Source organism: Populus alba, chromosome 2 (assembly GCF_005239225.2).
Source record: "Populus alba chromosome 2, ASM523922v2, whole genome shotgun sequence".
NCBI classification, from domain to species: Eukaryota; Viridiplantae; Streptophyta; class Magnoliopsida; order Malpighiales; family Salicaceae; genus Populus; species Populus alba.
The window spans coordinates 802,524-829,762 of NC_133285.1; the positions used below are offsets into that span (position 1 = coordinate 802,524).

Consider the following 27,239-nt stretch of genomic DNA (forward strand, 5'->3'; position numbering starts at 1 on the left):
TAATTAAAACATAAACTCAAAATTTATTTGAAAAAGATCAACTAATGCATTATTTAAAAAACAAATCAAAATTAAAAAATCAAATCAGGCCTAGTGCCTGAATCTAATCAAGCAATGGCCCTCGTGCTGCTCTATATTCTTTTTTTAAGTTTAATGGGGCGGACATTAGATGAAGAAAAATTGACTTGTTGCGTGCATCAGTAGATGACACATTGTTTTTTCATCCTCGGAATTCGGCAACTATAGTGACTAGAAAAATGAGGTCCTTTGTTTTTTATCCAAAAACTCATTTCAACCAATTTTTTGCTCAAAACACTTAGGAAACACTATAGAAACCTCGTTAAACCAATCCATGGCAACAAAAAACATTAAAAAAAGCCCTAAAACCTGAAATCCACTTGAAAACAAAAAAAACTTTTCGAGCATAGATATGTTTTTTTAAATGTTTTCAAGGTAAAAAAAAATGTAATCTTAACTTTCATCGTCATATAAAACCATTTGACATAAAAAACGACTTATTTTGGTGGTCTGAATTCCTCACCAGTTAACTCTCTCTCTCTTTCTCTCTCTCTCTCTCTTAACAAAAAAGGACTAAAAAATAAGTAAAATGAAGTTCGGTATCAAAATTAAATTTTATAAAATTCAAGGGGTTAGTCACCTAAAAGCTAAAAAAAAATGGGACTATTTAAAAAACGATGTTTTGGTGGCCGAATTCCTCACCAACGGACTCTCTCTCAACCAAAAAGGGCTGAAAATAAGTAAAATGAAGTTTGGTATGAAATTAAATTTTGTAAAATTCAAGGGGTTGGTCACCTAATAGCTAAAAAAAATGAGGACTCAAATGAATTTTTGCCGAGATTTTCAATCCGCCACCTCTATTACTCTGTTTTTTTACTTTGGTCCTCTTTTCTTTCAATTCAACCTCCTTGTTATTAAAAAAAAAAAAACATGTAATTAAGCTCTAATATGGTCTTAAAAAGGCTTAATTGTGTAAAGAAAAAGGTTTGAGAATCAAATTAAATTTTTTTTAAAAAATTACACTATTGTAATCCACAGTAAATTATAAGAAGGGTGTTTTTTTGTGATCAATAAAAACAGCACATATTTTAACTTTATCTATAATAATGTAAAATGTATAAAAATATAATGTATAATATACTAACTAATAATTAGACGAAATCTCTTCTTCGAATGGTCTTAAAGCAGCTTGCTTTAACTCTGAGGAGTGTATACTCAACTTGGTCAGGTCCTGAATTTACTCCTTAGAGGTCACCAGTTCGAGTCCCACAAATCTCAGGATTGTTGGAAGGCTTACATAGTCATTAATTTTAAAGGCTCATGAGATTACTCGAGTAACGCGCAAAATTGATCCAGACACTCACATTAATATTAAAAAATAAAAAAAAAAAAGCAGCTGCTTCATCTGCATGTCCTGGTTTTGCGAAAAAATTGCTTCGGTGTTGGCTTGATCTCTCGGGGGTTGCTTGACAGAATTAGTCTTGCATCGGGACAGAAACCAAATCTAAACAGACAGACAAGTGTAATTAATTTAAGTAATTTTGTCAACAAACTTCATGGAACGAAATTTAGTTCTTTTAACCTATAATTGAAGTTTATAAATTTGTCAAGCACGGGACAACGACTCTGCAGGAAGTGTACACATGACGAAGCTAATCGGTTTGGGGTTCGGAACATAGAAAGTCGACGAGAATGGACATTGATTGATTTTTTAGGACCAGCTAATTCGAGCTGAAATAAGATCTGGACACCTTACAAGGTTCAAGTGGCCTTGGACCAGCCGGTCCCTTTCCGAGGAATTGGAGATGGATATGCTGATTGGCCAATATTCCAAACGCAAGAAATACTTGCACTCCCGACCATATCATATGCTAGAAAAGCATGTTATCTGCTTATTTTGACTTTCATTGATGGCTGCTGATGGCACCGCAAAGTTCCGCCGCATCTTCCATCTTTGTACCGCCTGCTGAACATTAATGGTTGACATGCCAACGTTGTTTTGCTGTTCAACGTGTTACCAAAAAATCAAGCAGTGTCGAGCTAAGATTACTATGATTCAAAGGAAGAAAGCTTGCAAATTATGATATTTCTAAAGGCCCTTACAGTTACAGTTCCCTTCGTGCATCACTTTTCTCGCCAAGCCGCGCGCGGTGGATCTTCTCCTCCTGGCTTGTGTCGTCTTCTTTTAAGGGATGCTATTGCCTCTGTTTCTGTTCATGTCTGGTTTTTTCTTTCTTTCTCCTTTGCACCAAAAAATAATAATAATAATTACGTTTCTCGTTGCTATTTTTCTTTACCTCTGGAAGAATCCGTATCATATTGTTTAGTGAAAAATCCACAAAATAGTAGCAACTCTGACAGTGAACCCATGAAGAGAAGTCTTTTATTAAGCAAACTATTATAATGATAATTGAGTAATTCTAGCATCCTTGTAATACCAAACTTGATTTGATAGGCTATCTTATTAATTTGTCAACTTAGGAACCTAGACTTTATCGAGTTAGCTAAACATCAATTTCTTAAAAAAATTAATATATATATATATATATTTAAAATAACTTTGTTTAATTTGAATTAACTATTTTTTTTTTATCATTGATAACAACTTTATTAGAAATATTAAAAAATACCTTTTTTTGTTGTGCGATTGCATGTTGTATTTTAATGGGTATTTAAGAGTATGATAGAGGTTAAAAGCGTTTTTTTTAATACATCAAAATGTAATTTTTTTTATTTTTAATATTATCACATTAAAATGATTAAAAAAATACTAAAAAAATTAATTTGAAACAAAAAAAATATTTTAAATTTTGATGAAAAATGAGATGCACCGCAACCCCAAACGAGGTCAAAAAATAAACAACACACATAACCTAAGTGTATTTGGTATTGTAGTGTAATTTATTTTTTAAAAATGTTTTTTTTACTTAAAAAGGTTTATATATATATATATATATATATATGTTATTCTTTAATCAAAACTCTAGCATCCTTGTGATACCAAACTTGATTTGATTGGTTAACTTGTTGATTTATCAACTTGGTACCTAGCTCAAATTGATTTAATAAAATGTCTATTTAAAAAAATATTATTAAAATTTTTTTTAAAAAAGAAAATTGATTTAGCATGAGTTAATTCATGCTATGTTTGGTAATAACTTTAATTTTATAAAAACATTAAAATATTTTTTTTTATTGTACAATTACACGTTGTATCCTAAAAATAAACACTACAAATTTATGTTATATGCTTGATATTATGTTATAAAGTGTTTTTTTAAAAGAATTTTTTTTCTTAAAAATACATCAAATTTTATATATATATATATATATATTTTATATAAACAAATCAAAATTATTAAAAAATATAAATAAAACATTATTATTTTTAAATTTAAAATATACTCTTATGTAATTTTAAATGCAAAAACAACTACGACTAAATAACCAGATGAGATGGTCCTTTCATGCTGATAATATTTTATTTTAAAAGATACGCAACAATTAAATTAAGCATGCTAAAACAGTATCTTGTCTTTAGCAATCATCATCGACAAGTATGAATGATGTAACGCTAGAATGCAGGCTCGCCTGAGGCTTCCGGGCGAGCACGATTCCATTTTCGACCAAGTAAACGTCCAGGTGTGAATCCAGGCCTTGACGAATAAAAGAGTGAAAACCATATCTCACGAAACTACACAACCGCATTTTCTCGCCGAAACTCGAACCACGTGTTATGTTTCACGCGGAGTTTTCTTCTAGAGCCAATCATTGTTTTTTCCATCCATCTCTCACACTAATAATACGATTTATATTTTTTTGCTTATAAGATAGCGCGAGATTACAGTTCCATAATAGAAAGGAAAAATGAATTTAATACGGTGGTAGAAATTATTTTTTAAAAACATTTTTTATTTAAAATAATTATTTTAAACATTATCTTACGTTGAAATAATAAAAAATATTAAAAAAAATAATGTAATATTTAAAATGAAATATATTTTTAAAAAGTATCTAAAAACAAAAGTTTCTACACTCCCAAACACTATCTAAAATAATAAAAATAGAAATACATTTCATCAAATAAATGAAGATAAAAGTTTAAAAATAATTTTAGAGTGATTCTTTATGTTTTTAAAATATAAAAAATAAATATTATTTCAATCTCTTCTATATTAAAACAATAATCATATATTATCTAAATCATTACTTCTAATTTTGAAGATGCACCCATCAATTTGCTTTTATCTATCAACGAGGAAAAAATAAAAAAGAAAAAAATATATACAAATTTTTTTTACATGGTTTTCTTAACTTGTGGCTTCAAATTCTTCGCATTTATAAGTTATTTATAATCCATTTATTTTTTGTGATTTTAAAGTATTTTGAAAAAAACTAAACTAAACTTAAATTTTATTTTTTATTTGTTTTAAATTATTTTTCTTTATGTTTTCAAATTTTTTTAATATTTTCGTGTTAAAAATAATATAAAATATTAATTCAATACACTTTTAAGCAAAAAACACTTTTAAAAAAATCACTACTACAATATCAAACAAGCTTCTAATCAAATTCTACAATGAGAATTGTTGTAAAAAAAATAAAAATTCGATTAGTTGTTCAATGTCTGTTTGATATTGCATATAAATAGTGTTTAAATATGTTTTAAAAAATATATATGGTTTGAAAAAAATATCAAATTATATTTTAATATTTTCTGGTAGTTTTGATGTGTTGATATAAAAAAATAGAAAATATATAAAAAAACGATTTTAACATATTTTCAAATAAAATAACACTTTTAAAAAATAAATATACCAAAATACCAATCAAACATTTAGTGACCATTTGACTTAACTTATTTTTTTTTAAAATGTTTTCTATATGGAAATACTAAAGTGATATTTTGCAAGTTTTTTTTAATATTTATAATGTGTTAATATAAAAAATATATTTCATTGTATTTATAATTAAAAAACACTTTAAAAATACATTAGACACCATAATATCCAAAATTTTTATAACCGTTGCAACATGTGATGGATATCATGAAACTAATTTATTAATTATAGAGCAGCAGAAAATATGTATCTTTTTCAAGCCATTGATACTTTAATAGTCAAGAAAAATATTGCATGAATTATTTATTACTTTTTTTTCCAGCCCTTTAATTTTAAATTCATGGCTTTTCTTTGAGTTTTGAGTTCATTTGAGTATATATTTACCTGTTGGGTTTTTTAAATAATTTTTCATCAATACTTAACCTAATCTAAAAAATATCAATATATTAATTAGCATGTAAATCCATGCTAGCGATTATGTTAATCGAGCAATTAACGAATATTATATAAATATGGTGAAGTAATGCAAGGTAAACACCATGTGATTTTCACAATGCTAATTTTTAAGTTTGGAGAAAAGATATTTTATATATATATATTTTAAGTGGAAATATTTATAGTGAAAATAAAACATATCCATCCCACAATATTAAGGATTTTTTTTTAAATCTTTAAATCCTAATTCAATATTATTGTATTCACAAAACTATACACACACACACACACATTTCCACGATTATAATAGAAAACTTTAAATATTAATAATTGAAGTCAGCGCGATGCTTCATTATCATTCAAGAAGCAAATTCAATAACACCTACAATTAGTAATATTTTAAAATAAAATAAATGTAGTTAAACTCTTATAAATTAATATTACTAGGATCATAAATTTTTTTATTAATTAATCAAGATGTTATTTGATCAAGATATTATTTAAAATTTAAATTTTAGATGGGATCAAATAAAAATATCATTTAATTAAAATTATTAATTTATCAAAATTATACTATATTATTGTTATAAAAATGAAAATAGTAAATGGGTTTTGCTCGAGGATTCATTTAAGGAAAATAGATAGTTTCATTTACTATTTATTAATAATTATATTTAGGCATGGGTAATTATAAATATTGACACCTCAAAGCCATCTTAACTCAAGTTTAAACATAGAAACATACAACGTAAGGGTTTTATATTTATAGTAATAAGAAAAAATAAAAATATCGCGATAAATTACAAACGTATTGTTTTTTCGTTTTGTTATAATGACAAAAGTACCCCTACTTCACGTAAAAAGGACACCTCAGTAGTAGAAAGCAAGACAGAGAGGGACAGAGTCAGAAGTTTTGTCAGTACAGAAACCCAATAATATTTTTTTTTATATATATATTTTGGAAAAAAAAGCAACGAAAACGAAACGAAAGCTGCTGCATCTGCTCTCCTCCTCCTCCTTCTTCTTCTTCACTCAGTAGATCTCTCTCTCTCACTCGCTCACACGAGTGGATAGCCAGCCAGCCAGTGCTCCCATTCTTTTTCTTTTTTTCTTTATGGTGCTGAGTCAACTCGGGGTGAGATATTATGGGTTGTTGCCAATCTTCTTTGTTTAAAGCACCAATCTCTGATGACAGTAAAAACAATCAACAGCAACAGAAAAATCAACAGCAACGACCACAGCATGTACGAATTAATCATGCTTCACGGCCAACAAACGGAACGGAAACAAGCGGTGGTCTTGGTGGGGTGCTGTCTTTCACGGAGTTCTCATTGGCTGACCTGAAAGCTGCGACGAACAACTTTAGTCCCGAGTTTATCGTGTCTGAAAGCGGTGAAAAAGCGCCAAATGTTGTTTACAAAGGACGGTTACAGAATCATGATAACAATAATAATAGAAGTTGGATCGCTGTCAAGAAATTTACCAAACTTGCCTGGCCTGATCCCAAACAGTTCGCTGTACGTATATAAATTATATTTTCTTGTTTTTCCTTCTAAATTCGTTCTGGGGTTTTGATTTTGTTGATGGGTTTTTCCTTTTCTTTTGTTTTTTTGAAGGAAGAAGCGTGGGGTGTTGGGAAATTGCGGCACAAAAGGTTAGCGAATTTGATTGGTTATTGTTGCGTCGGAGACGAGAGGCTGTTGGTGGCTGAGTATCTGCCACATGATACCCTTGCAAAACACTTATTCCACTGTATGCACCTTCTTGCATTATGTATTTATATGCATTTTTTTTTCTAAGTTGAATTTGATTCAGCTTTTGTTTTTTTTATTATTATTGATGTTTATTGAATTTGTTTGAAATTTTAATGTTATTTGGAATTTTATGTATTAGCTATTCCTATATTTTTACAATGAAGTGAGTAGGATAATGTGGTAAGAAACTTGAATACTTTTAGATTAAGCTGCAATTTGTTGTCATAATAATGGGATTTCATTCTTGGTGTTGCTAAGTGCTTGAGCTTTTTGTTTGTGTTACCGATGACTATGTAGCATTCTTATCACCGGCACGGGTATATTAAGAAATTGTTCGTGTTCAAGGCAATGATAGGGCTAATGACATTCTGATCATTCAGATGATAATTTCTGTATGGATACCTCAAATCGATTGTGATGTTTAAAAGGAATTTGTTTAAAAACGAGTAGAAGAGGAAAATTTAATATCAGCCTGTAACAATGTCTCTTGCTATTAAGCTTGCAGAAATATTGGTATCTTGTATGTTGAATTGAACGATTATTAAATAGTCATCAGCAAATTTTTCTACCAGAATATTAACATATTTTCCGTCCAAGGCGTCCATGAATACAATTTCACCGTGCTTTCTTGACAGGGGAAAACCAAACTATTGAGTGGGCAATGCGTTTGAGAGTTGCACTATATATTTCTGAAGCTTTAGATTATTGTAGTTCTGAAGGTCGTCCTCTGTATCATGACTTGAATGCTTACAGAGTGCTTTTTGACGAGGTATAGTAAGTTTATCTTGTGTGGTAAGCTTGATGATCTATCATAATCTAGCCTGTCTATCTAACTTTTGCATAAATTTTTTATCTATGATTTCCATTTTATTTGATTAGTTTAACATCTCTGATTGTTTTAAGATATTTCCATTTGCATAAATTTCTAGTGGATGGTTTTGGCAGAATGGAGATCCCCGGCTTTCATGTTTTGGATTGATGAAAAATAGTAGTGATGGAAAGAGTTACAGTACAAATCTTGCTTATACACCTCCTGAGTACCTACAAAATGGTAAATGCTTTTGCTTTGTTATAAATCTACTTTGACTGTTGTTGATGTCTGTTTGCTATGACTTTTCAGTAGTCAGTTCATTCACCTCTGTGCTACGACATGTCATTTGTGTCTTCTCTGCTGTTGGAAATCCCTTGAAAGCAATGGTTTAAAATGCATGATGGCAATATTTTGGTTGAAAGTATCCTAGTAGCTACATCTTGAAAAAAAAAAAAAAAGCTCCAAGTATAACGAGGATAATCTTATTATGTATTTTATAGAATCTGTAGTGTTTCTCAGAAAAAAAGAGGTGAAAAATCAAAGAGAATGCGTGTACCATAGAGGAGAAAAAGAAGAGAGCTGGGTCTTTTCACAATTGAATTTAGTTTGTTCTTTAATAAGATACAGAGGAGCTGCTTCGAACACAGAATATTTTGAGGAGGACCGTTATTGGAAGACAATTTACAAGAGAGATAAAAATACTTGGTCCAACTTAATCATATTTGTACAACCCTCCGAAAGAGAAAATAAGAGAATATACATTTTGAGCAGCTAATTTTATCTCAGTTTTTCATGTGTGAAATTGAACTGATAACCTCATTAAGGTAATGGAAATTTTTTTTCTAATTGAAATGCAAATATAATGCCTAAGGATTGCCCAACATCAGTATTTATTGAGATAAGGACATACTCAGACAATGAGCCTATTCTCATTAATCAATCCTCCATGCATGTAGGACTGGTGCCTCAAATCTTTTGTTCTATTTTTTGAGTAGCCTTTATAATTCAATAAAATGTTCTACGAGTTCACGTACTTAAGGCATTGCATTTTATGTCGATGAAAATTTCATTTTTCAAATGTGAAAACTTAAGTGGTTGGCAGTAACCCTGTATAACACAATGTAGCCAAATCTGGTATGAACAAAACTTCGAAATTTACAAACTAATATAATGATTTAAGCCTGGTGCATACCATTAGCAATCTTGCATTTTCATTTCCAAAGAAGTGCCTTGCTCAGTTTCGAGCAACAGCCCTTATTTTTGCTGCATTGCAATTCATTTTTGCTTGTATTAGTGACTACTATCTGATCAATGCTTCATAAAAGTAACTAAATCTTATATCTAGGAAGGGTCACTCCAGAAAGTGTCATCTTCAGCTTTGGGACTGTCCTTTTGGATCTTCTTAGCGGAAAGCACATCCCTCCTAGTCATGTAAGTGATTCATACTGTCATTCTGTGCTGAACATCAGAATGCACAGCTTCCATTTAGTGGTTCAACAAAATGATCTTTTTTTTTGGTGGGCAGTGGAGTCCATTTTGATAGTGCTTACTTTCAAGTTTTGTACATGATTAGTTAAGTAGAAGCTGGAGTCAAAATCACTGCTCAATGTGTTTGGATAATTTTGACTGAATTCTAGCTGGAGCCTGGGATTTGATTACTTGCTGTCCATTGTTACAATTTTGAAATTAAGAATACATTTATGTTCTCAATGCTCAACTGCTTTTTTCTCTTCCTTACACAAGCTTCTCTCTCGCCTATGAAAACAAGCAGTGTGAGATTGAGTTGCATGAGGATGTACAAGTTGATATTATTTTATGGAAGATAGCTGACTGGGAGTGTATATCTAGCCCATGTCGATACTCCATTGTTTGAGCTTTGAACCTGTTTTTGCTGATATTATGCCCAAGATCTCTGATCATGATGACACATTGTCATTGCTATGCTATAACTTAAATGGTTGAATAGATAAAATAACAGTTAATGCTATGCTAATGCTTAATAGGGAAATGGGAAATTGACAGCAAATGGAGTTGTATTTTTTTTTTCCCTTATAAAAGTACTTCATGTTAGTTTTTCTATTTGAAAATATGTATTATATATATTTTCGAGTATCTGCAAAGCAGTAGCCTGCATGGCAGGAATATGTATTATTTATACTATCAAATATATTTAAAGCAGTAGCCTGAATGGTAGACTAAGCTGTAGTTACGAAATGTTAGATTTTTTGTTAGACGTTTGACTCATGTGCTCCTTGCAGGCTCTTGATATGATTCGAGGGAAGAACATTCTTCTTTTAATGGATTCTCATTTGGAGGGAAACTTTTCAACTGGAGAGGCAACTGTGGTTTTCGATCTTGCCTCACGATGCTTGCAATATGAACCAAGGGAGCGACCAAATACCAAGGATCTTGTTACAACGCTTGCACCTCTGCAAAACAAACCTGATGTAAGCTGCCTACTTTGCTTCATTCCTTCTGTTTCATACAATTATCTTGTTTTAGTGTAATTTGATAATACTTGGGATCAGAATACAGGGGCTAGTTAAAATCTGGAATGACTAGATTGCTTGCCGCAATAGAGCCCTTTGTATTACTTGATATCTTGCCATTAATAAAGTATTTTTGCCTTAATTATTATCTTCCTCAACAGATTTGCCTCTCTCTCTCTCTCTCTCTCTGTATCTCAAGGAGGGGTTGGTTTTTTGTTGCTATTTAGAAGTTGTTCTTCCTAGACAATGCATTTAAAGCAACTTTGAGTAGCTTCAAAATGTAGATGGTTGTATTCATGTAAGACTGTTACAGTTTTGGGATCATAAATCTTTGCTTCCAGGTTCCATCCTATGTGATGCTGGGAATTTCTAAGCATGAAGAAACAGCACCACCTACCCCACAGCACCCGCTCTCTCCAATGGGTGATGCTTGTACACGGATGGATCTCACCGCTATCCATCAAATATTGGTAATGACACACTACAAAGATGATGAAGGAACCAACGAGGTAATTGAATTGTACAAATATTATTTCTGTGATATCTATTTCACAAAAAGTACTTTTCAAGATATCCATTTCTAATTCTCTGCTGAAATCTTCCATTTTAAATGGGTATTCTCAGTTATCTTTCCAAGAGTGGACACAACAAATGAGAGATATGTTGGAGGCTAGAAAGCGTGGAGATGTAGCATTTCGTGACAAAGATTTTAAAACTGCTGTAGAATGTTATTCTCAGGTGTGTTTTCTCTTTTATCTGTGGATGAGATAATGGCTTTTCCTGTATAGGAGTAGTAATATTCAGGATGTGATAGGCTTTAAGTTGCTGAGACTTTGACGCTACTAGTTACTTGGATACTTTGGCTTAATATTCTCACTATGTTTAGGTTGTGATGGTTTCGCCTAGGATGTTAAAGCCTGGGTGAATTGATTTATATCTTTGGTTTCGGAATTCTGATGTCTCAACCATGAAGTTAATTGTTAATTGTAAATTGTTGTGCTTCATCCATTAGGATTTGAGATTATCCCTGTCGACTGGACTCATACTATATTTCTCTTAACAAGGTCCTGGGGATGCCTTGTTAATTTGCTGGCAACAACATAGTTCCTGTTCTTAATCAACTACAAACTATGAAATATACTTGAATTAGTTTGAATACGCAAGTCTGTATTCATGTAGACTTGGTTGTCCATGCCTCCCTACCTGTTCATCTTGGAAAGACAAAAGTGTAAGTGGATTCTGTATGGTGCTCACTGCTCAGTTATAAAATGCTTGTTTGTGCAGTTTATAGATGTGGGAACAATGGTATCACCAACTGTTTATGCCCGGCGTAGTCTTTGCCATCTCCTATCTGATCAACCAGATGCTGCTCTCCGAGATGCGATGCAAGCACAATGTGTCTACCCTGATTGGTCTACAGCATTTTACATGCAAGCCGTTGCCCTTGCCAAGCTTGACATGCACAAGGATGCAGCTGACATGTTGAACGAGGCTGCTGCATTGGAAGAAAAAAAGCAACGTGGTGGAAGTGGTGGAAGATGATCTCAAGAACACGACTCTGTATTATTCTTTTGTAACCAGATCAATTATTGCAGTTCTTGTATAAAAAATGTGGGTTTGATGTGGAGAGGGAATTGGTTGTTTTTGCCCAAATGTACCATAGCGTGGCGGGGTTCGGGGTGGGGTGGAGAAGAATACTACTGCACTGGCCATTGCACTATTTTTTTCAGAAATTAAATGAAATAATTGATTTTGTTGTTTCGTATATAAAGAGAAACATCCAACATTATTGCATTATTGTTTTTGTATATGAAGGGAAATATATAACATGAACTAATTGTGCAATGAGGACACAGAGCCCTGAGGTTCGATTAATCTTATGTGTTCTTTTGGAGGCCATTGATGGCTGTTAATATTAAGCTTTCTAAGAAGAGAGAATGCAGCAGAAATCAAGAACAAAAAAGTTTCACGAACAGAATCTGAAAGGAAACGCAGGCTGGAAGTTTGCCAAGAAAGAACAGAATCTTAGGGGAAAAACTGGCAGGATGTTTGGCTAGAAACAGAGAACGCTCTGAGGATATGATCAGATAAATGGTGGGTTCCAAGGACATTGGCATACTTTAGACAATATAATAATAATAATAATAATTATTATTATTATACTTATTTTTTTTTAAAAAAAAAAAATTATTCATAAATGTATTAAAATAATATATATATATATATATATATTATTTTTTATAATTTATTTTTAACATCAACATAAAAATACTATCTTAAAAAAAAAAAAAATTAAAACCAAGAAAAATTTAATTTTTTTTCAAAAATTTTAAAATACAAAATCACACAGTTTTTTCACATCACATCCTAATGAGAAAAGCAATGATTTTAAAAACTTGTAGCAGAATCTTGCCTATACAAATTCTTGGCCTTCATATTACAAGATTCATAAATAAAGAATAATTGATTTTTGTGTATATGTGTATGTTTAACTTATAATACAACATGGTTTAGATACTTAAAATTGCAATCAGGAAACATATAGTTCAGCTTTTCCATCAATGAAGAGACTCATGAACTCTTCTCCATCAACACTTTCTTTTTCCATGAGGAGTTGAGCAAGCTTGTGGAGGATGTCAATGTGAGTTGTGATGATTTGCTTGGCTCTTGTATAAGCTGTCTCCACCAACTCTCTTACCTCTGCATCCACCACATCAGCAGTCGCCATGGAGTAGTCTTTCTGGGATGACATCTGTGATTGGAACACAAGAGGGGTCTTAATCCAATGTTCTTGTTGTAGAAGAGTTGGAAATGGCGAAAACGAGAAAGCTAGTGAACGGGAGAAGGCAATAAAACTTCAAGCACAAACCCTACCTGTTGACCCAAGAAAGGATTTCCACCAGGTCCACCAATGGCAACCTGACCAATCTTTTTGCTGAACCCAAATCTCTCAACCATCTGCCTTGCCACTCGTGAAACTTGCATGAAATCATTGGATGCTCCAGTAGTCACATTTTCCTGACCAAAAATCACTTCCTCGGCAACCCTACAGAAGTAAAAATCGTAGGTTCGGTAAAACACAGGCAATTCCCTTATTTGCATAAAGTTTCTGTAACTCAAAAAATAAAGCTCGCAGTTCAACTAAGGTCCAAACTAAAGGGCAATTTGATGATGCTTGCTCACTCTAGAATAGCTACTTGAAGAGCAGGAAAGTACTCATATGCCTTGCTACAATTTTTCCCCAGGAACTAGGCCAATCAATACGAGTAGAACTAACCTTCCACCAAGTGCAACAGCCATTTGATTCTCCAGGTAGCTTCTACTGTACAATCCAGACTCGAGCCTTTCCTCACTTGGAGCAAAAAATGTTAGACCACCAGCTTGGCCACGAGGAATGATGGATATCTTGGCTACTGGATCATATTCAGGCATAAGTGCACCAACCAAAGCATGCCCAGCCTCTGCAAATGGAGAGTAACACACATAATTAGCCTCACAAAATTGAATCCTGGGATATAACAAGAGACCAGAGGAAAGGCCAAAAGGTTATCATGCATTTTACCGTGATAGGCAACTAATTTTTTCTTTTCATCCGAGACAACAGCATTTTTCTTTTCTGGTCCTGCAATGATCCTCTCCAGAGCATCAGAAATCTCATCTTTGCTTATTTCCTTGAGGTCACGCCGAGCTGCAAGAATGGCTGCTTCATTCATCAGGTTCTGCAAATCAGCTCCAGTAAATCCTGGGGTCCTCCGTGCAATCTTTTCAAAATCCACATCCTTTGCAAGTGCCTTCCCTCTAGAATGCACCTATAATTCATAAAAGTAAAATTGTTCACTATTTTAAGGTCAAGCAAGAACAGAATTTGTAGACAATGGGACAGGCTTACAAAACAACCTGATTCTAGGATGCATTATCAGACAAATCAATCTAGTATCCATAATCACACCAATTCAGAACAGTCCATTTTTCTCTAGAAACAAACATATCAAATTATAGAAAATTTATTTAGTATGCAGTGTCGGACCAATTAATAACTAGACCGGAAAACCATCATTTTGCAGAGAATTTATCTTATAACACCAATACTAACATTCAGAGTTTAGCTGCCTTAAACTACTGCCTCTTAATAGACACGACACGACAGGACACACACACATGCACGCAAACACATTCTGCTTCAATTGTTTGTTTCCTTTTCCTAATCTGTGTCCTCAATACATCTTTACGAGGAATAGAGCAACTTGGTTGACATTGTTGAACTTACCTGAAGAATCTTGACTCTACCAGCGACATCAGGCCTATCGACTGTAACCTGTCTATCAAACCTTCCCGGTCGCAACAAAGCCGAATCAAGAACATCGGGTCTATTTGTAGCAGCCAACACAATAACACCTGAATTACCCGAAAATCCATCCATTTCAGTCAACAACTGATTAATAGTCTGCTCTCTCTCATCATTCCCCCCTCCAAGTCCAGCCCCTCTCTGCCTCCCAACCGCATCAATTTCATCAATAAAGACAATGCAAGGCGCTTTTGACTTTGCTTTCTCAAACAAATCTCTCACTCTCGACGCCCCCACTCCAACAAACAACTCAACAAACTCCGAGGCTGCGCACGAAAAGAACGGCACGCCCGCCTCTCCTGCCACAGCTCTGGCCAACAATGTCTTCCCAGTCCCTGGCGGCCCAACTAATAAACACCCTTTAGGAATTTTAGCTCCTAAGGCTGTGTACTTATCAGGATTTTTCAAGAAATCAACCACCTCTTGTAACTCCAATTTAGCCTGATCAGCTCCGGCCACATCAGCAAACGTCACACCGGTTTCCGGCACTTCTTGAAACTTCGACTTCGACCGGCCAAAATCCATCGGCCCACCCAACCCACCGGGTCCACCTGGCCCACCTTGCGCCCGTCGAAACAGGAGAAACAAACCGGCAAAAGCAAGAAAAGGGAACAAAAGATTTCCAATAAAATTAAAGAGCCCATTACCAGAATCCCCCTCGGCAACCGAAATATCAACGCCGTTCATCGCTAAAATGTCGATCAGATCAGGGTCATTAGGGACAATAACGGTGGCACGACGACCATCTACGGCGGTGAGTTGTAGGGCAGAACCATCTTTGCTGAAACGAACTCTTTCCACTTTCCCTTTCTTGACCGCATTCAGAAACTCGCTGTACCGCCATTGACTACCTTCAGGAAGGTCAGAGGTTGACTGAGACTGGGGTTTCGGAGCTGTTAAGAGAAGATTTTGAGCTAGAGTAGAGGATGGTCTGGTGGGCTGGGCTTCAATAACAGGAGGAGGAGTAGGTGGTGGTGTAGGGTTGTCAATTGCTAGCGCCTGAGGGGTTAAAGAAGAGAAGATTAAGGCAGTAGCTATGGTTGCTTGTGACTGAAGGGATTTTAAAGACTCATAATTCTTTTCATTCACAATTTTCTGAAATTTTTTGGGTAGAAGGAAGGATAAGGAGGGTCTGGTTGTTTTAGGACAAGGCAAGCTTCGGGAACCAAAGAAGTTTGAAGTGAGTAAAGGGTTTGTAGTTGATGATGCCATGCTCTGGTTTTCTGGGATGTTCTGTCTGAGTCTTCGACACTCTGTGGTGTGTCCTCGCTTTATATTTATCTCTTAGAATTTTCTAAGAGAATTAATTTTTGTTCAATTTTGATTTGGAATCCAGGTGGATTAAAAAAGAGCCATAAATTTGGTGTTGTTTGAGAAGTATTTACGTGTACAATACAATATCCACTTGCTTCAAGTTTCCTACAATTTATAATTTTATATGCAGCAAATCGGCATTTTAGGGTATATTTCATTGTTGCCCCCCTTCAGTTTGAAAGTTTCAATATTACCCTTTTTTTGGTTTCGAAAAGATCCATCATTACCCTTAATCATTAAATAAAATAATTTTTAAACTTAGTCTAGCGTGGCATATTGATTTGAAAAATCTCAATTGAGTGTTAATTAAAAAAAATTCAAATCAATTTTTCAATTAAATCAAACAAATATTTACTCAATAAGACTCTGTTGGTTTAATTATGTTTTTATTAACTCAATTAAATTAAAAAAATAAAGAAACAAATAGAAAAAAATAACATTATTTTAACAAAATTGATTTGACTTAGTGATTCAGTGATTCAATGACTCGCAATATTTTTTTAAGATTAATACTTTAATCATATTTGATAACTATATCAAATAACACATTTTTTATCCTTTGTTTTGAATTTTCTAATACAAGATTTTTTCTTATGTTTTCACAGAGGGGAAATGAGACATAATTATGTATAAATAAAATAAAAAAATTTGAAAAAATGACCTATTTTTTTTTAGCATGAAGGAACAAATGAAATTTTTTTTTTTTAAAAATCAGAGCTACTATTGAAAAATTTCGAACTTTGAGAGTAAAAGCGAATTATTGACTAACTAAGAGAATAATTGTTTTTTTTCTTTTTTTAGAAATATTAACAAAGCCTCGGCCTGTCCGCCATCGGTGGTTCTCATTTTCAATGGGGTAGTGTTTCCGAAGTTGCAATTTGTAGGCCCATGGTTTCAAGCCCATTTGGGTACACCAAAGAAATAATATTAGCCCGTTTGGCAAGTGTTTCACATCGTGGCCTAAAGTCAATTTGACATTTTTCGGTCCAATAACGACACGAGTCTTCCCTTTTTAGGCCCATAAAACGACCCATTGATTGTTTTTAACTCCTTCCCTGTATTTCATATTTCCTGTCACTTTATGAATCCTGGTGTTACGGCCCCGGTGACCAGCCCCCTAAAAAAATATGAATTATAAATTATTGGGTAAATTATTCATTCTCCTTAAGAAAAAAAAATTTTTTTCAGAGTTGATTTTATTGGATTTGACGGACTCATTTGTTAAAATAATTAAGATTAAATATATAAAAAAAAAGCTAAAATTTTTAATAATTTATTTATTATGATTATTTAATGTTAATCTAAATACAAAGAAAATATATATATAAGTTAAATTGAAAATATTATTCTACCCTTAATAAATAAATTTATATAAATATTATTTAATGTCATTAAAACAAACTTGCTTTAGTAAACTAAATTTTACTAGATTAATATTTTTTTAATTTAATTTAAAATCTAATGTGTCTGATAAGATATTTTTTTGAATCATTGTAAAACCAAATTTAATAACCATATGCTCTGAATTCAGCTGAGGCTGTACTAGTCTACTGTAATTTCAAGATTATATGGAGATTAATGTACGGCAAGAATTTCAAGATTATTTTAGCCGAGACTGAGGCTGTGCTAGTGTACTACTGTAACAAATTCAAGATTATTTCAAAATTAATGTGCTGAAGACAGCGAGAGAGATGTTGCTGCTATATTTATGTATGTTTATTATTTTTCTATGTACCAAAATTGTATGCTACAAATAAATCTGTATAAATGGGAAGTTGATAGAAGCAAAAACTGTTTGAGAATTGAATTGTTTGTTTTTGTATTTCAAAAATATTTGAAATTTTTTTTTTTTAAAATTTTTTATTAACTTCAAGTTAATAAATTTTTAATATTTTTAAATTATTTTAACATGTTGATATTAAAAAATAATTTTTAAAAAATAAAAAATATTATTAATATAAAAAATTATTTAAAAAACAACTGAATGCAAAACAAAATTTTAAACTAATGGATGAGAATGTTAAGGAGAGAGACTCTAGTTTTCAGTAATAGCCTGTAGGCAAACTCCAACTCCTCCTCTACTTCTTGAATGCTTGACTGTGATGCCTCCAAATGTTTCAATAAGTTTTGGACTTGTACAAGACTAATGTCTTTGCTTGATCGATCTCCAGGCAAGAACCTCGGCATTTATCAGTCCAACTTCTTTGGCATCAACTGTACTTCTGGACTTGAGTAGTTTTGAAGCAACTGACCAGCCATTTCCCTTTGATTTTGGTGTCAGAGAAATAGAAGACAAGAGGGATGCAAACACAGCAACGCTGATCTCTTCAACTTCTCTTGTCAGGGTCAATAAGGTTGTCTTTGTCTTGGGCTACTGATATGTCCTTCTCCATTGTCTTCAAACTTCTAAAGGACTTGGACTTAGAGATCACTTTCTTCAATTGTTTTCTAGAGAGATCATAAATGCTTCGACATCTCCTGCCAAGCTAGATTCTCCTCTTTTTCTCAGGATGGACGACTCCAGATCCTTTAAGCATTCTTTCATCTGTGAAAAGATATCTTTCGTTGCGCCACACACCTCTAGCAACCTGAGAGATCTATCCAACACCTCATCCACGGATCCTTGATGTTGTACATTTGAGATAGCTTGGTAGGTGAGTGGCAATTGAAGAAAATCGTCCACGCTTTCGTATAAACTCTTGAGGAGGCCACTTAATCCTTGGCAATTCAATGAGGATGTTTCTTGTCAGGATCTCAACGTTCCCAACCGCACCTTAACACTCTTGAGTTAGGGATGGGATTCTGAAGGCAAACTGATGGAGCGAACATGGCAAGAAGCCTTAGAGGTTCCAATCAAAACATCCATCTTTGATCTTCCCCTTTAGCAGAAGAAAGCCTACACTGATGTGAATAATGGGTGATGTAATACAGTTCAAACTTCGAAGTTGTTCAAACCAACTCCTAGAGCTTCTATTAGTTATAGAGCAAGAATTAGCCAGTCAAATTCCCTTCCAGCCCTGCATTTGCTGCCATGTGTTGCTTTCTCCGACAGCGACCAGCTTTCTGTCACCATTGCTACAGTTCAACATGATTACCGCCAATAAGATAATCCAAAAATATCAGCATACGTGCTGATGAATCCCAGACAGAAAAATTATCATTACATCATCTCATAATGCAAGTGTCAATTCAAGAGGCAAAGCTGAAGAACCATTGCTAATAATATCATCTCGTAATGTTAATGAAATGGAAAAAAATCACATACCTGACAAAATGTTTGCTGGTTCATTGCCATGACACCCTGCATATAAGCACATCAATCAACTAAAATATTGGTGCACGAAAGTGGATTGGATTGCTGCCATGTCTTCCATACAAATATATTCATTTGGCTCGAGCATCAAAAGGGATCACGAGGCTCGGAAATAGCTCTCATTGATGTAGTTGGCGATGAGCAACTGGAATCTTGACAGCAATGACACGGTGATGCACGTGTGATATAGCTAGCTAGGTCAATCAACTTGAGATGTATTTTGTTAATGATTGAATATAAGTGATAATTACAATCTGGTTGGCGTGTGATGGAGCAAGATCCATCTATTTGCTTTACCATTCATCTTTAATTATTCATGTTGCTTCCCTGTTGTCGAGCAGCATGTCCAAAATTTTCATTTTCCGATTAAATTATACTCGGCCCAATCTCTTACTAAAAGGATTGAGCGGATACAAATATCTTATTGTATATATTTTTTGATAGTCACATAAGATATATAAGATATTAGATACAAGATATATAACCAAATAAATCAAACCCTTCTATTCTTATCTTGAATCTTTAATCAACGCTACAGATGTGTATTCTTTTATATCTCGTAGTTTCGAGTCATGGGTCGGGCCAAGTATAGCAATTTTTACCCGTCCTACTTGTTCTTTCATTCTATGTAATAAATCATTTGAAAATTACCATCAAATTCTTTTATCTGCATTATGAATAGTTCCAAAGACTACATTATGAGATTTGAGATTTAATATTCCAGCTAAATTATGCATATGGTGTGCTGATCATATTTCTGTGTGGGTTACAAGGAGGCATGATAATATTGTTTGAATAATTTGGAGGTATATTATTAGGATTATGCTTCCTGAACTACAACATTATTGATGAGATAAAGTCGGCATTGTCAGAAGACGACCTGCCATGTGACAGCAATTGCAAGTCTGGATGCATGCATCTTGTCTCTTTATAATAGGCCCAGAAGAGGAGTCTTGAACATCATTTTCCAAGATCATTAGTATCAGCATCAGTAACAGGACTTCTTTCCAGCAAGATAAGATGGCTACTTGTCATGTTCGTTCTGTCAGCTGGCCCTCAAGTTCTCATCCTCTAAGTGTAAGCGTTGAAGATCAATTGGACAGGTTGAGATCATCACAAACACCCTCCACTTCAGTTTACCAAAAAGCGAGGGGCCTCAGAGTTTTGTATGAGCGCGTAGATGATTTTCTTCAGTTACCACTAACGCAACAAACACTCTCCAATGAACAGCAGAAGGAAAGGGCAGAAGAGGTGTTGAATGGATCTCTGCTGTTGTTGGATGTGTGCAACAACACTAAAGATGTTTTCTCATCAATGAAAGAATGCTTTAAGAGACTAGAATCATCCCTCAGGAGGAGAAAAGGTGGGGAATCTGGCATCGCAAGTGAAATTGAAGCTTACGTGGTGTCTAGGAAACAATTAAATAAAACAACCCGCAAATGCTTCAGAAATTTGAAGACCATGGAGAAGAATAACACTTCAGCAGTCGATGTAGTCGGCATGCTAAGAGACGTTAAAGAAACAACACTGGAAATTTTCCAATCTCTCTTGTCTTTAGTTTCTCAGCCAAAGACAACATCAAGCTCCCGTGGCTGGTCTGTCGTTTCAAAATTATTTCAATCCAAACGTGCATCATGCGAAGGCGAAGCCACCGAACTGGAAAAGATAGATGCTGAGTTGCTTGTCCTGAAGTCAGGCAAAGACATCAATCCTATACAAGTGCAAACTATATTGAAAGAACTAGAGCTATTAGAGTCAGTCATTCATGAAGCAGAGGAGGAGCTGGAGGCTGTTTACAGGAAATTGCTGACAACCAGAGTTTCCATTCTCAACATTCTCAGCCACTAGCTGATGTTCATCTCCAGATGGGGTAGCTTTGCTTTCATTCCTTGCAACAATTTTGTAAAATTCTTTTGCATGGTTGTAGACACACTGTACTTGATAAGGGTATTAAGATCAATATACCATACACCAGTTCATGCTAGCCTTGTAATATTTTGAAATGAAGAAAGAAAGGTTTAATAGGAAATTACAACAATACCTTGAGGAGTAAGTCTTAGGTATAAATGATTGAAGGATACTTTGGTAATTTGCTTAACAATTTGTAAATATAAATAAGAAGAGAAAAACAAAAAGAAAAAAGAGAAGAATCTAATTTGAAGAGAGAAAACTGATAGTGAGAATTAAGAAGAAGAAGAAGAAGAAGAAGAAGAAGAAGAAAGTTAGAGAAAATAAGCTTAAAAAATAATATTTATGCTTTGATGTGTATAATTGGTGGTATTAATTAAGATTACAAAATTATCTAGATTTAGGGTTTTGAAGTTTATGATTTGGAATGCTATGGATTAATTGTTAGATTGATGAGTCGATTGGAATATTATGAATTAATTGTTATATGTAATTGTTTAATTGGTTGGTTTCTAGATAATTTTGTTAGGAATTATAATTTTGAGATTAATTGGTTTAATTGATGTATAAGTTGTAAGAAATTGTGAAAAACCCTTGTTGGAAATAATGGACAAAAGTGTTTTGAGATTGAGGATGATAAAATTTCAGTTTGGTTTTTCATTTGTGAAAATCATAGTTTAGGCCTCAACTTTGAAAAAAGTTGTAAATTGGTCCCTAGAGAAAAATTAAGATTCTAGAAAGAATTGAAGATGATTATGGGTAAATTTTCAGTATAGTTATGGATTTATGATATTTTTGGTTTGGTCCTTCAATTTGATAAAATTATAATTTGACTCCTAAAATTCTGAGAAAAATCCAGATTAGTCCCTAATTGTAATTTCATTTTTTTTAGATTAGTTTTGATGAATAATGGAGGTTTATTGTTGAATCATTATAAAGCTTTTTGATTTTTCTTTTCTTTTGAATTAGATTTCATGAAATCGTTTGATTTTTAGGTTTTTCTAAAAAAAGACCACTGTGATTCCTAAACATACAATGTTATAAGTTACACCCTAAGCTAAGTGTGTTAAATTGAACTTATGTTCATTTTGAGTTTTTTTTTTAGTATTTTTTTTTGTACTAAAATATTTATGATATTTCAATTGTTGGACATCAATAGGATTTTTTTCGATACCTACTTCTATGTTTGTTATGTTTTGAAGTCAGGTGAGTGAATAATATTATACATGCATGAGAAATAATATAAATATTTAAATTGTTAGTATGCAATAGATAATGCTTCTTGATAATATATATATTGATTATTATCCTTTGTTATGATTAAACATGATTATTTATTGAATATAAATTTTGAATATAAGATATATGTACATCTAATTTGATAATTTCTGATTTTGAATATTTGAATTATTAGTATGCAATAGATGTCATGAGTTAGGTCTCGAGATATAATTCTATTTGCTTGATCATGATATGACCCCTTGGTACGCCTACTCATGCTAACAAGACATTGCTAGTCTTTGTGCATATTGTATCTGAACCCTAATTGGTTGAGAAAGTCATCAATCCATGTGAACTAATCATCCAACAGTTTGAAGCCACATGTTAATTGTATTTTGATTTTCTGACGAGTCTTATCTTATGATATTTTTTGTTTGTAAAACTTTTTTATAAGAGTCTAAAGTCAAATTTGTATATATTTCTCTTTACCTTATTACCTTATATGTGTATATTGAACGCTATCTATTCATTAAGTTATTGAACTCACCCTCTTGTTATTTATCATTTTCAGATGTGTAATTTTGCTAGCAAATTATTTTTGTTGGGCTTCAAAACATACTTTTTAATTGCAATTAATGTTATTCCATCATGTCTAGTTAGAGCTCCATAATTACGTTACTTGCGTTAACTCTTGTATTAAGATATTGATTTATATTATGGACTTTAATTATGAAATTAGAAGATGTGTAGAACTCTAGTTTGTTTAAATAATAAAAATTTGTATATAAGTTTAGGTTTGTATAGGTATATAGATTGGAAAGAAGATTTTGTTTATGTATAAGTTATGAATATAATAAAAATTAAATCATGATAAATTTAATATCACAATTTTAATTTAAAGAAACAATAATATAATTAATTTCATAATATGTCAAGCATTATACTTTGTATCAACTTTGTTTGTTCTCTTTAAAATTTTAAATTCTCTTTAAACATGTCATTTTTAACTATTTGAATTTTATGATAGATATGTTTTTTCTATAATCATATAGTAATTAATAGTGTTCTACGAGCCCAAGCAAGCACGGACTTCTAATAATGGAAAGTTGTGCTTTCATCTCATTTAAAAGATTTTATACTAGTACTGGACGAATTATTATAGAAATAAACGATTAAGATAATATTGAAGAAAATAATTCGGATTTTTTTTATATATTCTGTCAATAACTTGCGATTGAGTTGCTTGATCACCTCCTTCATTGATTGACTCAATCGATCCATATTCTTGAATGTATCATAGAATTTAAATACCTTGATTTTTATTTCCTTAACTTAAATTTTCAAAAATAATTTTCAAGATTTTAAAAAAGATCAAAATATGGAAATATATCTTACCCAATTTAATTTATCAAGATTAGAATTTATGAAAAGTTTGTTTTATGGAGTGATGAAACATTAATTGTCAGAAAATCATGGAGAATAATGGCAGTCAAGCCAACAAAATCTTCCAAAAATAGATATGATGCTTATATTATACATGTAGCCCTATCTCACAACCATCAATAACTCAATTCTAACTCTTGAAAAAACACACACACACACACACACACACACACACACACAGCAATGGCTGCCTTTGTTAGGAGTCTAGTGCTTGCCCTCATGGTTTCTAGATTCATCAATATAATGGCATCCGACGACGACCCTTATGACGCAATATGCTCGCCGATATGGGGTTACTTCCCTGACTGTGCTGAGTATCTGGGAGGTTTAACCCATCACCTGCCGAAAAAATGCTGTCACAGCATCAGAAAGCTCAATGAAATAGCTAAGAAAACCAAAAAGGGACCAAAGGTGGTCTGCTTTTGCATTGAAGCCTTCATGGTTCCTCAAGATTTTCACTTAAAACCTTCACGAATCAAAAAGCTACCAAAGAAGTGCCACACAGATATTCTTTTCCCGATTTCTGAAACAATGAACTGCTCGTACGTAAAGCTTTCCCAATATTCCTTTCTCTCTTTCAGATTCTTTAAACTATGTAACTTAATTACTGTTCTTGATCTTTTATTTTTCAGGTTTGACGAGCGTTGAGAGGTTGAATTCTTGAAGGGCTTGCTGCCTTGATTGATAGACTAGTATGTAGAATACCAACAATAAATGGTTTTATGGGCAAGATGTTTTTTTATTTTCTGTAATATTTTATAATCGGCAGTATTATATCTCCATTTTCTTTTAATATTTTTGGTCATTTGTGTTCTGGGATTTTTTATTTCAATTTCCCTTTACAAATTTCAGCTTGTCTTCAAAGATGAATTCATCAGAGTTTAGATTTTTTGGTGGCATGTAGTTAAATCAATGCCGTGATGAATCGTCGGCAGATGGTTGGATATTATTATTATTCATCAAGATCACACGCACGGCCTGCATGTATTTTAAATTAATATGACCCTATATAACACACATCATCCTGACATGAAGATCTGCGCAATCTGCACAATAAGATTCAAATCAAATCAATATTGTGATTGTCGCACCCCAAAAAAATCCGTCGGCGCGCGGCATCGGCTGGCGACTTAAATCTCGTATGTTGCGTTCATTGCTTGAATTGGTTCGTTGGAGTCGCCACCTAGTAATTTATTGAGGGCTACTAGGAAACCTGATGTACTGGTCTTGTTAGAGATTCGCGGGTACGGGACTGGTTGTGGTTAGGGAAGGTATTAGCACCCCTAACGCACCCTACCTGAGGTAAGCTGCTTCGTGGCTTTGATGTGTTAAAGAAGTTTTAATAATTGTCTTTTCATCGGAAATTAGAAATATCACTTACGTATAAGTTAATAAATTCTTAACCGTGATCCGATCAAAATATTAAATTCTTCTTTAATATATTTGCAATTTTATCCTGAAAAAATAAAATAAATAAAATAACAAATTCATAAAACAAATACAAACACACACATACACTTTCACTATTTTTATTTTTGTTTCTTTTCTTTTTCTTTTCTTTTCTTTTCTTTTCTTTTCTTTTACATCCATATTTACAAAATACAAATTACAAAAACTAAAAACTAAACAAATATTACATTAAACCCTTTGGAAATTACAAAATGATCCCTAAACAATCCATAACAGTACTGGGAAACCCTTCAGGAACAGTTCTGGGCTGCTGAACAGTAGCGGCACGTGGACCCCACGCACCGCCGTGACTGGCGGCGCGTGGGCCCCGAAAATCAGGCAGCGTGAGGGGGCTGTAATGCTTCCTCCTCTCTTCGGTCTCTTCACCTGCAAATCCAAAAAAACACACAGCAAGGGCAGTCGATTTTAAGTCTTTCTTAGTTTTTCAAATCTGTTTTTTGTTCTTTCTTTCTCCGCCGTCTTCGATCTGCTCCTCTTTCTCTTCTTCTTCGTTGCAGATCAGTCTGTGGGTTTCTTCTTCTCCTCTGCTTCAGGATGGCAGATCGGATGTGTGGGTGTGTCTCGGTCAACGGCTGCGCAGTTGCTGGCTGAAGAAGCGCCGCTGGTCTGTGGCTGTTGCAGTGTTCCAGCTGGTCTTGAGTTGGCTGCTGTGGGGAAAGAGACGGAGGGAGTGAAGGCCGCTGGGTCTCTAGTGATGGCAGCGCCGTTGTTCTGGCCGCTGCTATTGGAAGCCGAATGGAGGGGGACCGTGAGAGGGTCTGAAAAACAGAGGAAGAGGAGGGCGGTGGCTGCTGTCCTGATCGCCGCTGGGGAGCCGAATGGAGGAGATCGGGAAGTGGGGAGGCGATCTGAAGTGGGGTGCTCGTTTAGGTGCTGGAAAATGTGTTCTGGGCGATGGGTGTTTGGCAGGGCTGTGTTGATGAATGGAGAGGAAGCTCTGGTGAGGAACCGATTGTGAGAGGGAGATAATGAAATGGGGAGGCTGAAGGTTGGTTCAAGGGACGCCGGTCTGCTTGGGGAGTGGCTGAAGGAAGAAGGAACCGAATCAGGCAGGCCGGTTCATGAGCTGTAGGGGGGCGGTGCTGGTTGAGAAATGGGGAGAAGATTGAATCAGAAGCTGCTGGGGGGAAAGGAGGGGAGAACCGGCTGTGGTGGCTGGAAAAGGTGAAAAATCTAGGGGAACAGCGTGGGTAGAAGCTGAGGGAAGGGCTGTTTGGCTTTGGTTTCTGGCCGGCGGCTGTAGCAAAAAAAAAAAATTAAAAACCAGGGGGGAAGGGGGGCTGCAGGCTTGGTAGAGATAGGTTTAGGGTTAGGTTATTTTTTTTGTATTTTCTGATATTTCAAAATTGACCCCCCCTTGAAAGTGTTGAGGAAACTAGTATTTATAGGCAAAATGTTGCTAGGTTTTTCAACTTGGTCCCTCAACTTCTTTCTTTTTGTAAATTTTGATTTTTCTTATTTTTTTGTATTTTTTGAAAACGAGCAATATCAACGTCGACTCAAAATGCAGAAAATCAATGATTTAAAAATGACGCGTGAAAAGTCGAACGCGTTTGAAACAATTTAAATTCTTTTTAGACGACGTTGAAAATGCTAAAATGACGAGAAAATATTAAAAAACATATTTTTTGGATTTTCTTTGTTTTTCTCAATTTTTTTGGATTTTTTGAAAATGTATCAAAACATGGGTCAAAAATTGGGTAGCAACAGATGCCCCCTCTTTACAATACTTACGAAGCAAAACTCCTCAAAATTTTGCATAGTAAGCTTTGTAAAGAAAACAAAAGGAAAATGATTTTATTATCTTGGGCGACCTGCCCACACACTCACACTGATCTGTTTTCACGGGCGACCTGCCCACGCATACTCACTCTGGT

The 27,239-nt window shown here is 33.8% G+C and overlaps 4 protein-coding genes across 4 annotated transcripts; 3 read left to right on the plus strand and 1 right to left on the minus strand.

The window, feature by feature from the left end:
* Positions 1-6,197: 6,197 nt before the first annotated feature.
* Positions 6,198-12,109, plus strand: LOC118042100 (serine/threonine-protein kinase BSK1). Its single transcript, XM_035049669.2, has 9 exons — positions 6,198-6,811; positions 6,911-7,046; positions 7,684-7,817; positions 7,994-8,099; positions 9,205-9,290; positions 10,118-10,306; positions 10,690-10,857; positions 10,973-11,086; positions 11,633-12,109. The coding sequence occupies exons 1-9, from the start codon at positions 6,440-6,442 to the stop codon at positions 11,888-11,890; spliced, it is 1,563 nt and encodes a 520-aa protein (XP_034905560.1). The 5' UTR covers positions 6,198-6,439; the 3' UTR covers positions 11,891-12,109.
* A 607-nt stretch (positions 12,110-12,716) lies between these two features.
* LOC118042102 (ATP-dependent zinc metalloprotease FTSH, chloroplastic) lies at positions 12,717-15,959 on the minus strand. Its single transcript, XM_035049670.2, has 5 exons — positions 14,616-15,959; positions 13,911-14,157; positions 13,626-13,809; positions 13,223-13,394; positions 12,717-13,100 (listed from the first exon to the last, which is right to left on the minus strand). The coding sequence occupies exons 1-5, from the start codon at positions 15,903-15,905 to the stop codon at positions 12,879-12,881; spliced, it is 2,115 nt and encodes a 704-aa protein (XP_034905561.1). The 5' UTR covers positions 15,906-15,959; the 3' UTR covers positions 12,717-12,878.
* A 4,381-nt stretch (positions 15,960-20,340) lies between these two features.
* Positions 20,341-21,168, plus strand: LOC118041983 (uncharacterized). The gene has a single exon (XM_035049479.1). It carries the CDS (start codon positions 20,341-20,343, stop codon positions 21,166-21,168), a length of 828 nt encoding a protein of 275 aa, XP_034905370.1.
* Positions 21,169-24,075: 2,907 nt separating this feature from the next.
* Positions 24,076-24,540, plus strand: LOC140955279 (non-specific lipid-transfer protein 13-like). The gene is made up of 2 exons (XM_073407523.1): positions 24,076-24,434; positions 24,525-24,540. Exons 1-2 carry the CDS (start codon positions 24,076-24,078, stop codon positions 24,538-24,540), a joined length of 375 nt encoding a protein of 124 aa, XP_073263624.1.
* The last annotated feature ends 2,699 nt before the right edge of the window (positions 24,541-27,239 follow it).